Below are 13112 nucleotides of genomic sequence, written 5' to 3'. Positions count from 1 at the left end.
ATTTATCCCGGCTTTAAATGTATTCAACGATGGAGCATCCACAACCCTCTGGGGTAGATCATTCCAAAGATTCACAACCCTTTGAGTGAAATAATTTATCCTCATCCCAGTCCTAAATGCACCAACTGGCTGCAGGATGACCTGAGCACTGTTTGGCTTCAACACAGCCTCTTGGGATTTGGGAATTTGGAGTATGGCTAATATGACCCAGTACCCTATTTGTGTTATAGAGACAGGAAATGCTGGGATAACTCAGCTGTTTTTTGTCTTAATTATTCATTCATGGAATGTGGGTGTCGCTGGCTAGACCAGAATTTACTGCCCAACCCTAATTGCCCTTGAGAAGGTGGTGGTAAGTCATCTTCTTGAACTGCTGCAGCCCATGTGGTGTAGGAAAACAGAGAACGCTGTTAGGAAGTAAGTTCCAGGATTTTGACCCAGTGACAGTGAAGGAATAGTGATATAGTTCCAAGTCAGGATGGTGTGTGTCTTGGGGGGGATCTTGCAGGTGGTGGTTCCCAAGCATCTGCTGCCCTTGTCCCTTTGGTGGTAAAAGTCGTGGGTTTGGAAGGTGCTGCTGAAGGAGCCTTGGTAACTTCCTGCAGTGCATCTTGCAGATGGTATACGCTGCTGCCACTGTGCGTCAGTGGCAGAGGGAGTGAATGTTTAAGATGGTGGATGGGGTGCCAATAATAGGCAAGTATCTGTGGTAAGGGAAACAGAGTTAATGTTTCAGCTTGATGACTTTACATCTTTCCAAAGATGCTGCCTGACTAGTTGAGTATTCCGGCATTTCCTGTTTTTATTTCAGATTTCCAGCAGTATTTTGCTTTTGTATTATTGATCCACTTTAGGATGTTTGTTACTGTCTTACACTGTGATAAACAACAAGTGAAGTAACACCACAGCAAAGATTTGGCATCTTTGTGAGGAAATAGGTGGGGGCCAAGTGAATGAGTTTGACATGTGGCCGGCATTGAGTATAGGGGCTGGTTTATTAAAAAAGAATGGATATCTTGGAATGGGAATTCCAGGGGCCTGTGATATTTTGCTTGAGATAGTTGATGCTACAGTTTACATTGCTTGTTCTAACTGCTCATTGCTGATTGTAACCTGCTTGTTGACTGTTTAAGAATAACTGATGCTCTGGATTTGATTATTTTGGCCTGTTTGGAAAGCTATATAAACTCCAGGCTCCTCTCCTCCATTTGGCCGATGAGGAATGTAACTGTGACTGGTAGAGAGCCAGCGTTCAGTCTGTGAGAGTTAAGGTCCTGTGTCGGTGCCAGTCCAGTTAAGTAAACTTAAAGTTTCTCTGTGTGATGAATTTTAATTGCTGAGTTTGTACATCCCCTGCCAATTCTGACAGCGTGGCCCTATCTGTAAAACCTGTAATGTGATTTCCACGGGAATAATATTTTATTATGTGTTTGGCAAAAGAGGTGGCCTTTTGCAATTGTCTGTCTAAATAAGGAAGTTTGTTCATGGTTAGTATATCTTTCTGCTTCGTAAAACATTGTTAGCCTCATTCAACTTCATGACTTATCCTTGTGTCCTGCAACCATATCCCTAGCCAGGGACCAGATTTCCTTGTTCCGAACCCACTGCAGGTGCTGGGAAAGTCCAGCTTTCTTACCTGTACCATTGTTGCTGGGCAACCCCCTGATAGGATCTATTCAAGTAGGTTAGGTGAGTCCTACATCGTTGTTCCCGTTAACAATTGTATACGATGGTGATGCTGTGTGTGCTGTGTGAGAGACATGGTGATGCTCCGTGTGCTGTGTGAGAGACATAGCGATGCTGTGTGTGCTGTGTGAGAGACATGGTGATGCTCCGTGTGCTGTGTGAGAGACATGGTGATGCTCCGTGTGCTGTGTGAGAGTCATGGTGATGCTTCATGTGCTGTATGAGAGACATGGTGATGCTGTGTGTGCTGTGTGAGAGACATGGTGATGCTGTGTGTGCTGTGTGAGAGACATGGTGATGCTCCGTGTGCTGTGTGAGAGACATAGCGATGCTGTGTGTGCTGTGTGAGAGACATGGTGATGCTCCGTGTGCTGTGTGAGAGACATGGTGATGCTCCGTGTGCTGTGTGAGAGTCATGGTGATGCTCCGTGTGCTGTATGAGAGACATGGTGATGCTGTGTGTGCTGTGTGAGAGACATGGTGATGCTGTGTGTGCTGTGTGAGAGACATGGTGACGCTCCGTGTGCTGTGTGAGAGACATGGTGATGCTGTGTGTGCTGTGTGAGAGACATGGTGATGCTGTGTGTGCTGTGTGAGAGACATGGTGATGCTGTGTGTGCTGTGTGAGAGACATGGTGATGCTGTGTGTGCTGTGTGAAAGACATGGTGATGCTGTGTGTGCTGTGTGAGAGTCATGGTGATGCTGTGTGTGCTGTGTGAGAAACATGATGATGCTCCGTGTGCTGTGTGAGAGACATGGTGATGCTCCATGTGCTGTGTGAGAGACATGGTGATGCTGTGTGTGCTGTGTGAGAGACATGGTGATGCTCCGTGTGCTGTGTGAGAAACATGATGATGCTGTGTGTGCTGTGTGAGAGACATGGTGATGCTGTGTGTGCTGTGTGAGAGTCATGGTGATGCTGTGTGTGCTGTGTGAGAAACATGGTGATGCTCCGTGTGCTGTGTGAGAGACATGGTGATGCTGTGTGTGCTGTGTGAGAGTCATGGTGATGCTGTGTGTGCTGTGTGAGAAACATGATGATGCTCCGTGTGCTGTGTGAGAGACATGGTGATGCTCCATGTGCTGTGTGAGAGACATGGTGATGCTGTGTGTGCTGTGTGAAGACATGGTGATGCTCCGTGTGCTGTGTGAGAAACATGATGATGCTGTGTGCTGTGTGAGAGACATGGTGATGCTGTGTGTGCTGTGTGAGAGTCATGGTGATGCTGTGTGTGCTGTGTGAGAAACATGGTGATGCTCCGTGTGCTGTGTGAGAGACATGGTGATGCTGTGTGTGCTGTGTGAGAGACATGGTGATGCTTTGTGTGCTGTGTGAGAGACATGGTGACGCTCTGTGTGTTGTGTGAGAGTCATGGTTGTGCTTTGTGTGCTGTGTGAGAGACATGGTGATGCTGTGTGTGCTGTATGAGAGACCTGGTGATGCTCCATGTGCTGTTTGAGAGTCATGGTTGTGCTCCCTCAGCCATTGAGTGCATCCCGTGTCAATCCTCCCTTGACCTTTGTGTGAAGTCCAATGGCCTCTCTATCCCTACACTTGATATCTGCCCAAATTGACATAGCTAAGACTGAAGAAAGACAGCGGCCACATGCAACACTTGATGCAGTCTGGCAACAGCTCACCATGCATACAACTGATTTTAGACAGATTGATCTGATTTGGTAATAATGAGGTAAGGTTAGCACTTCTTAAATACAACTAGCCTGCTTGAATAACTGAGGGTTGCAAGAGTATGTTAATGATGGAATATAAATGTTGCCTTTAATAAGTTGTGTTCTCAATAATTTGAAATTCCCCACTACCACTTCCTGTTCCTCTGTCTATTGTCTTTCTTTCCTCATGGACAATACTTGCTGCATGATGTGGTGTTTCTTCCTGTTGATTGTGTATCTCCATGCCTCCGCCCTTGTCTTCATCATATGTGTCAAGAGCTGCTTCACTACTGAACACATCTGGACCCAGTTTCTTGTACTGATTCCTCCTGCCTTCTCTTCCTCCCTTGGTAATGGTCACTCAATTCGCTGCTACTCCCTAATTTCTTTACCAGACTGGATTTTGAGGTCAGCAGTGAAGCAACAGCACTTGCCACTGATCTTGAAGAAAGCTGCCTACCAGGATCTAAGGATCTCTGTGTTATGTTTTACCCGTTTCCCAATGGCAGTTTAAATCAAGTCAAAGGGATCTTCTGGCATCATCAGCATGGATGTCAGCCAACAGGACAAGCAAACAATTACATTGAAGTATTCTTACAGACAGCAAACCTGGAAATTAAAAGCATTTAATCCTTCACTTTTATTTCAAATATTTCACAGAGCAAAATAAATGATTCTGATAGAATTAAAATAAATGATAAAATGTCATAAACTTTAAAAATATTATTTTAAAATATGTGGAATTTTTGTGTAATGAAGGAGAAATTTGACATTTCACAAATATAACATTAGCTTTTCAGGGCCAGTTAGGATGTTCAGCAGTAATTATAAACTTAGTACGCTGTTAAAAATTCATTCAATAAGATATAACTGTTTGAAGGATTTTCATAGTGAGACTAAAATGGAAGTTTTTGCTAGTTCTATGATTTCCTGCTGACTTTAGTCTGGGGGGGCTTCAAGTGCGCATCCTATGGAAGAGTGCGGATCCACTATCAGCAGCTTCTGGAGTTCTGTGTTATTCTGGGCACATGCAGACTCACAAAGTTGCAGTCAGTCTCAATGGACTAATGATTGCGAATGCTGACTATTTTGCGATCATTGCCACTGCAAAATCTAGTCCAATGTGTAACCGTGGAGAAAGAAAGGTTGAGAAAAAAATGAAAGCCATGCAGAGATTTGAGAAGAAAATAGCTTGGCCTCTTGTGAGGGACTGAGAATGTCAGCACGACCTCTGACCTTAAAGGGTGGTAGTCACAAGGTGCCAATTAACCGATTACATTAAGCAGATTCAGATATGGGACCACTAAGGAGAAAAGAGCAGTGATTCATGATCTGTCGTGTTCCACTTCCATTCGCTGCTCTTTCTTTTGCAAAATCAGCCTTTGAAAATCTGTTGAGCAGAGAGCTTGACCAGCAAAATGTGCAGCTGGTTATTGTAAGTCTGGTACCAATTATGTTTTGTTTTATATCGTGGGTGGGGTGAGACAGCCATGTCTCAAAATTCACCCTATCAGCCTTTGCAAGCTGGAGAAGACTCTGAGAAATTGCCCTTGGGTGGTAACGGGCGAGTGAAGGATGTCCCATAATCCATTCTATGCTCCAGAAACATTGACTCCAACAGAAACAGTGCACAGACTGGACAATGTAGCAGTTTGGGATTTCATTAGCCTACTAGCCCAGTTGAACTTTGATTAGGGGGGTGCACAGAATGATGCAGATCAGATTAGATCAACTAAGGTTCAACTAAATCTTGAGAATTTGATTAGGGATTGTTTTAAACGTGTCTTCTTAAAAAAAAACTTACCCATGGGCCAGCATTTATTGTCCATCCCTAATTGTCCTAGTTCAGAGGGCAGTTAAGAGTCAACCACATTGCTGTGGGTCTGGAGTCTTGTGTAGGCCAGACCAGGTAAGGATGGCAGATTTCCTTCCTTAAAGGACATTAGTGAACCAGATGGGTTTTTACAACAATTGGCAATGGTTTCGTGGTCATCATCAGACTATTAACTCCAGAGTTTTATTGAATTCAAATTTCACCATCTGCCGTGGTGGGATTTAAACCTTGGTTCCCAGAGCATTACCCTGAACCTCTGGAATACTAGCCCAGTGACAATACCACTAAGCCACAGCCTGGACTGGATATTGTCTCAGAGTCAGCATCAAAGTCAACCAGTAAGCGGACCATGTGCCCCTAATCATTGAAAGTTTACCTTTACTGGCTAATATCTAGCCTAATAATAGCGTGACTGGGGGGTTGTAACAATGACATTCTACATTATGTGATTGTTGTAATCTCACATTTGTCCCTCATATACTCTTCCCCATTTCCTGAAAATGACCGAATTGCATTCTAGCGGATGAGGCTCAAATTTAAATCATCAGGCTGATTTATTTTGCATGCAATATTTGAACAGAGTAATTTTTATAATGAAATTTAACTATTACGCATTGCACTGTGTAAGATAGAAAATAATAATATGTGTAACATTATCCTGAAATACACTTTTAAGGCTAGTAATTTTCCTGAAACCTATTGACTCTTAAGCAAGGCGCCCACACTCTGTGTCTTATTTTCTTATCGCACCTCCGAAGAGCCCATGTTTCCTTTCTTGGCTTGACAGGAAGTCAAAGGTTTGACTCCTGACCCTCTCCCAGCTCTCTGTGCTTGGGGATTAACCCTGCTGACCTGCCAATTAAACCTGAGTCTGGGCCTAGATTTCAGACAACCAATCTTGGCTGAGTTCACATAAACATGACCATTCCAACAAATCACATGTGAAGGTCTACTGGAATGTTTTCAACAAAGCTCCGCTTTCTCAAGCTGATTTGGTGTGTGGGAAAAATTTACACTTCCATCATGATGTTATTCAGGGAATAGGATCCTAGGAGTGCTAGTTTTAAATTAATAATTAATTTAAACACCTTAAAAAGATCCCCCAAAATTCCTCCTGGGTTATATGGTAAAAGAGAATTCCAAGACACGACCAAGTTCAAACTGGAAAATTTAGGACCGATAAGCTATTCTTCAAACATAGTGACCAACACTCGCCAGTGGGAGAAAACTCTGCATCAACTTAAAGGAGGCAGAGACAGCAGGGATGAGCAAAGATGGGCCAAATGGCTTTTCTGAATTTAGGACTGTTATCCTTAGAGAAAAGAAGGTTGAGAGAAGATCTGATGGAGGTATTGAAAACCACGAGGGGCCTGGACAGTGTAGATAGGGAGAAAACTGTCCACACTCATGAAAGTATCAGGAACAAGAGGGCACAGATTTAAAGTAATTAGTAAAAGAAGCAAAAGTGATATGAAGAGGAACATTTTTATGCAGCGAGTGGTTAGGGTTTGGAATGCACTGCCTGAGAGTGTGGTGGAGGCAAGTTCAACTGAAGCATTCAAAAGGGAATTAGACTGTTTTCCAAAAAGGAAGAATGTGCAGGGTTAAGAGGAGAACACGGGAGAATGGTAATAGGTGATTGCTCATCTGGAGAGCCGGTGCAGACATGATGGGCCAAATGGCCTCCTTCTGCGCTGTAACAATTCTGTGATTCTGATCTGTATCTATCCTAAGGGCTGCATTGAAATGCGAATGCTACAGATTATTGGCTAACAGCTTGAAAAATTGACAGAGTGAACTATTAGGACACTCATTATAGACTCTTTGCATATGCTTTTGTGATAAACCCATTTAGCATTGGTGAATGAGTAGAGGAAAGAGCACTTTGGTCAGAGTCAGTGCTTTGGGAAGTCCACCATCACCATACTAGCTTTCCTTTTGTAAAAGCTCAATAGGATCTTCAGAAATTATACATTTTAAATGTGACCATTTGCAACTTTGAAAAATAAGAAGGAATTATCCAATAATACTTAAATCAAAGTCTTCTTCCTACTGGAATAGGGCGAGAAAGGGAGAGATTACTATCTTATTGCAGTTGTAATTTAAATGCTAGTGTTACTGCAGTATATATCTCGTGTAGTATGAGATTGATGTGGGTGTGATCATGTTGCATTTTATTCTGTCCCTTTTTGAATCCCAAAGGAGATGGGTCCAGAAGAAGTTTAACCCAATCAAATTGTCCTTATAGGAATGATTTTGGGTGTTTATTGTCATCAGCCTGAACGGTCTATTTGACCACCTGCTGTGATACTCTTGAAAATTGCATCATTCCAAATGAATCAGACATCTGAAATGCACTGATGTGAGGAACATAAACATATACTCCATGTAAAAAGGTAGTTGATATTGTGGAAATGAACTAAATTGGGTCAAAGCCACCTCCTTTATTCCAGCACAGTGAAGCTGTGATATTGGAAACTGCAGCTGATCACACCAGATGCATTGATCTTTCTGCTTCAAAAATGACTTCACATTTGTGCTGAGAAATTCCCTCTTGGTGAACTTTCAACCTGTTTATACACTGTTGTGTCTCTGGCACTGAAAACCAAACAGGAGAAATTTGGGCCAATTCATGGATCTGGAATGAGGGGAGGCGGGAAGGGAGAGAGAGGATGTACCTCACAGATGAAACTGTTGGGGGAGAGTTCAGACATCTCATTCTCCTCCCCACTCCTTCAGGTAGATACATCCAAGGGTTGAGCTATTCTTTGAGATGACTACTCATTGCTAATTGGCCTCTTTTCTCTCTAGGACCATGGTGGAGCAGTTGACTATGATGTCCATGTTGGGCGTTCTGCTTCCAACTCTAGTTGTTGCAGCACCTCCTCCCATCAATAAACTGGCACTGTTTCCTGATAAAAGTGCCTGGTGTGAAGCAAAGAATATCACCCAGATAGTTGGCCACACTGGATGTGAGTCAAAGTCCATCCAGAACAGGTAGGTATAAAAAGAATCACTGTGTCAGACTAGCTTTTGAGTTAAATAAAAATCTCAGAATGTAGAAGGCTGGAAAAGATCATTGCAGTCCATCTGGACAGGCCCAATGTTTAGGAAATATCATATTCCATGATGTCTCTTGTACCCCTCTATCAGTCTTTTTCCCCAGTTGTTTATCCATCTCTCCCTAGAGCTTTTGCATATGGTTAGCCCCTGGCTACATTCCTTGGAAGTTCATTCCGTACATTCATCACCCTCAGTTAGGGATAAGAAGACAAGTCAGGATGACCTTCATTATCCAAAGTGTCATCAATTTGAGGACTAACTTCCCAGGGAAGGTCATCCAAGTGGACAGTATAAATAAGTTCATATAATTATTGAATATTTACAGCACAGAAGAAGGCCATATGGTCTGTCGAGACCATGCCAGCTCTCTGCAAGAGCAATCCAGCTAGTTTCACTCCTCCACCCTATTCCCGAAGCCCTGCATTTTTCCTTTTAAGGTACTTATCTAATTCTCTTTTGAAAACCATGATTTAATCTGCCTCCACCAGCCTTTCAGGAGGTGCATTCCAAATCAAAATTGTTGGAAATCACCTTAAATTGGTGTCCTCTTCTTCTAGACCCTTCCACCAATGGGAAAAGACTTTCTCTAACAGCTCTGTTGAGACCACCTCATAATTTTGAACACCTCTATCATATCTCCTCTCAACCTTCCCTGCTCTAAGGAGAAAAACCCTGGCTCCTCCAATCTACCCATGTAACTGATGTCCTTGGCCCCTGGAACCACTCTAATACATCTTTTCTGAACCTTCTCTAAGGCCTTCACATGATTCCTAAAGAGATAGTTGGGTAGATTTGTGCAGAGGAGAGATAGAGGGATATAGACAGAAAGTGCAAAAGAGCTTGTTAGGACTAATAGCTTTCTGTTGTTCCTAACAGCTGTTATTTTAATATGCTTTGGAAAAGCGACACAGAGAATTAAATTTTGTGAGATGGTTTTCTATAAGAATTAAAGGCCATGTATCATCCAGGGATTTGACTCGGCTTCAGTAAGTGGAGATCTGGAAATAGATGAGTGATAATGCTGAGATTCGCCATTGATCTTAAAACTGCTGCTCATGTCAGTCTGCAATAAAATGACACATTCTTCCTTGAAAAGATCTCAGCTGCTCCTGCAGTGACTCAAAATATCCCAGGCAGGTGGCAGCAAGGGGTGAGAGGCTGGAAAGCACTTAAACCCAGTGTTGCTGGTTTGGAGTCTTGGGCTGTCTGGTAATTGAACTCGGCAGCTGGGTCTTTGATGGCATTGATGAGTTTTCAATTGGCTGATTCTCTGCTGACAGATATGGTGCATCTGCCCTTCAGCTGGCTGAGCACATAGTGAGAACTGGCTGGTCCTCTGTTCTCTTGGCTTATTTGAGGTGTGAATGAGTACTACAGTACCCAGTGACGCAGCGATGAGCTGCAGTGTTCCTAGAACTGCAACTTGTAAAAGGCATAATTAGAAATTCACACCATTCACAGGGAATTTGGGGACCTGGTTCTCATATAAAGGGTTGTGGCACTTGTTTCATTTTGAGGTTCCGACATTTAGTAGTCTATTTACTTTGCTGTAGCATTTGTGAGTGACTCATTCACTCGATAAATATTATATAAATATGCTTGATTATCTTGCCAATCCTGTGTATCTGGACTCATGTGAAGAATCATCTCCTGAGTGAGGGAAGTGGGCAAAAACAAATTAAAAGTGTGAACAACTTCATGTCATCTTGCCAGGTTTAATTGAACAGTAATCGCTGATTATGAGAAGATGGGATTGATCTAGTTTTACTGCAGTCAAAAAAGTAAATATCCTGTTTATAAGAACAAGCTGAGTGATATAATAATTACCCTGCTTTGTTCCCTCCCTCAGAGCATGCCTTGGCCAGTGTTTCAGCTACAGTGTGCCCAATACTTTTCCACAATCCACTGAGTCCCTCGTTCACTGTGACTCCTGCATGCCAGCACAGTCCATGTGGGAAATTGTAAGTAACTGTTTGTCTCCCAGTCTGGTTACATGCAGCCTCCTATGTAATCTATCCTTCCTCTAAGTCTCTCCTACCTGGTCAAAAAAGCACAAACTCAATGCAGTTACAGTTTCTGCACTGCATTCTTTCTTATCTCTCTCAATTTTGTCTATCACTATGGTCGGACCTTTTCCTCTGTTGTTCCTCCAAATACCCAATCCCATACACTCATCCTCCCTCACAAGAGCACAAGAAACAGGAGCAGGAGTCGACCACTCGGCCCTTTGAGTCTGCTCTGCCATTCAATACAATCATGGCTGATCTTGGGCTTCAACTCCACTTTCCCCTACAGTTTCATTGTTCTGAAATAAAGACTCATCACACTGTCTCCTACCCTAATCTCAGTCTTTCCCGGGACATCAAAACTGTGGAACTCCTCACCACCCTCCCTCAGTTTTCCCAACCCCTGCAATCTGCAGCCTTTTAAAACCCAAGCTTGGGAATACTGAGTCATTGCAAACTGCATTGCCTCCTTTTTTCACACTTTCTGCACTCCTGCTGTTCAACTGGGTTCCTAAATAGCCAAAAAAAATCCTAAAAATTTGAAATGCTGTATTAAAGACGTTCATGGTTTGTATTCCAGGTCATGTTGGAATGTCCCGGCAATGAGGAAATGCCCAGGGTGGACAAACTAGTGGAGAAAATTGTACACTGCAGCTGCCAGGCATGTGGAAAGGAACATCACCAAGATTCCCGACTTTTTAATGTAATTCTAAATGAGGAAGAGGCCTCTCCCCCGGAGGTGGTTGGATCTCCTCAGATTGTTCATCATGACGAGCAAGTTGCTGTCGAACATGGCAGAGAAGAAGAGTAGCGAAATAGAGACTCTGACACAAGAAGAGAAAAAAATGAAGTTTTGGTATAAAATTTTAGTTTGTTTTATTTGTTGAACTCTAGAAAGTAAATCAAAATATAACAAAATTTTAAAAAAAACACATGCAGACTTATTTAAGGAGAAAGTCTTTAAGAAAGAATGTCATTTGTTGTAGAAATTAAGCAGGAATCCCAATCAAATACTAATATATACCTCACCAAGATCCAGCAAAGTATAATTAGAATTTGGTGATCAGTGTTGGGTTCACAATGTCTGTAATTAGTATGTCTGGTTTTTCTTAGACCACAGAGATCCCTGTGTGCAGCCATTTCAAACTTATAACTGTTTGTATATAAAATTACGGTTTATAAATCTTGTAAACATTTTTTTTCAAAATCTTCCTTTCATTTAATTTCCTGATCATTAAAGACTTTTCAGATATAGGAGAGAGAAGAAACAACACAGGAACAGACAGACAAAAAGGGAGACACACAGAAAGAGAGAGACACGCACAAATGGAAAGGTAAACAGATTGGGAGACAGACACATGCACGCACCACAAACACACACACGCGCACATACACATGCATGCATACATGCATGCACGCACAATACATATGCACACATACGCATGCACGCACATGTGCACACATGCACACATACATGCAAATACACAACATAACATGCACGCACACACACATGTACATAGACATAACACACATGCATGTGCGCGCACACATACACAGACAATGCACAGAGAGAAACATAAGTCAAGCAGATAGGCAGAGGCAGACACTGAAAGAGTTAGCAAGAAACAAATTAAAACACTACACCCACACAACACTTAGAAGGAAATGCAAATGTTATTAAGATAAAGTTATGTATAATGAATGTGTATTTTTGATATGTAAGGAGCACTGAAAATGTGATGGGAGTTTGGAAACACAGTGAAACACTGAACCTCTGTTTTTTCTGGGCAAAGTCTGTGTGGTGTGGGCAGAGAGATCACAAATGTTCCAGCTTTGGTCCTGATTCTGTGGTCATTTAGCTGATCATAGTTTGGGCTGGTGTGGGTTACCCATAGCATCTGACCCAGGGAAAGGAGAAAAGGTTGGTTCAGGTTTCTGCTTCCGACCACTATTCAGTGGCCCCTGCTGGAAAGTGCACATGTGAATGTCAGGTAAGGACAGAATTGTCCTTAGCTGTGACACTCCCATGATGGAACAGCCTGCTGATGGTCACTGCTCAGGTTCCTGGGAAGAATGCCTGCCTGGTTGAGATACCAGAGAATGACCAGTGCTTATAGAACTGCAACCAGTGAGAATCATTCTTTTTCTAAACAAGAGATAATCCAAGGCAGAAATGAAAGGGGGGAGGGTGGAAAGAAACAGGGGAAGAGGGTAAATAGTTCTCACCTGATTTTATAACATTATTCTGTACTTGTATTTTTCTTTTTATAAACTGTGTGAATTTATTCTAATTGATTATATCTGATTCCCTTCTGTGACTCTGTAAGATTAAATTCAGAGATTATAGGGGTCAGATTTAACTTACCTGGTAGCAACCAGGCAGTTGAAATGGAGTGTGGAAATTGCCAACTCCTTTCCAATCTGGCCCACTGTAATTGCAAATATACAGATCGAGCTTCATCGACGTCAAGTGCCATTTTAATCTCTGGTCTGAATAAGGAAGGAATGGTGAATAAAGTAAAATGTTTCTACAATGTTCTCTGCACATTTCTGGAGGCAGTTTAATTACAAGCTTCAATTATCACTACTTCCATTTTCTACTTAGAGAAGTCAGACATTTGTGCAGTAAAAATTATAAAGCTCGAAAAAAGAACTGTCGGAGAAAGCAGTCAAGGTCAGAGAGAAGCACTCCTTCAGGTCTCACAAGGAAACTTAAGGCTTCCTCTGCCCCAGGATGTCCCCATCCCCATTCTGCTGAGAATTTCCTCCCCGAGCAGATACCTTGTGCCCTGGGTCTATGGTGGTAGTGGCTTCCCACTGTCTGACTTTATTGGCTGATTTTCTGGCCATA

At 42.5% G+C, this 13112-nt stretch overlaps 1 protein-coding gene across 9 annotated transcripts in view; it reads left to right on the top strand.

The window, feature by feature from the left end:
- Positions 1 to 12795, top strand: part of nbl1 (NBL1, DAN family BMP antagonist) — a 31704-nt gene extending 18909 nt beyond the window's left edge. For 8 of the 9 annotated variants that reach the window (XM_078558078.1, XM_078558072.1, XM_078558076.1 and 5 more), the window contains 3 exons: positions 8004 to 8189; positions 10105 to 10216; positions 10842 to 12795. In XM_078558078.1, the coding sequence (XP_078414204.1) occupies positions 8008 to 8189; positions 10105 to 10216; positions 10842 to 11072 (525 nt within the window). In that variant the 5' untranslated portion in view covers positions 8004 to 8007 and the 3' untranslated portion in view covers positions 11073 to 12795. Of the gene's footprint in view, positions 1 to 1199; positions 1294 to 8003; positions 8190 to 10104; positions 10217 to 10841 lie in introns of those variants that run through there. The other variant, XM_078558079.1, reaches the window with a different exon arrangement.
- The last annotated feature ends 317 nt before the right edge of the window (positions 12796 to 13112 follow it).

This window comes from Cetorhinus maximus, chromosome 15, assembly GCF_964194155.1.
Source record: "Cetorhinus maximus chromosome 15, sCetMax3.hap1.1, whole genome shotgun sequence".
Lineage (NCBI taxonomy): Eukaryota > Metazoa > Chordata > Chondrichthyes > Lamniformes > Cetorhinidae > Cetorhinus > Cetorhinus maximus.
Note: the sequence above shows the minus strand (reverse complement) of the source record. Positions and strands in the feature narration are given on the sequence as shown.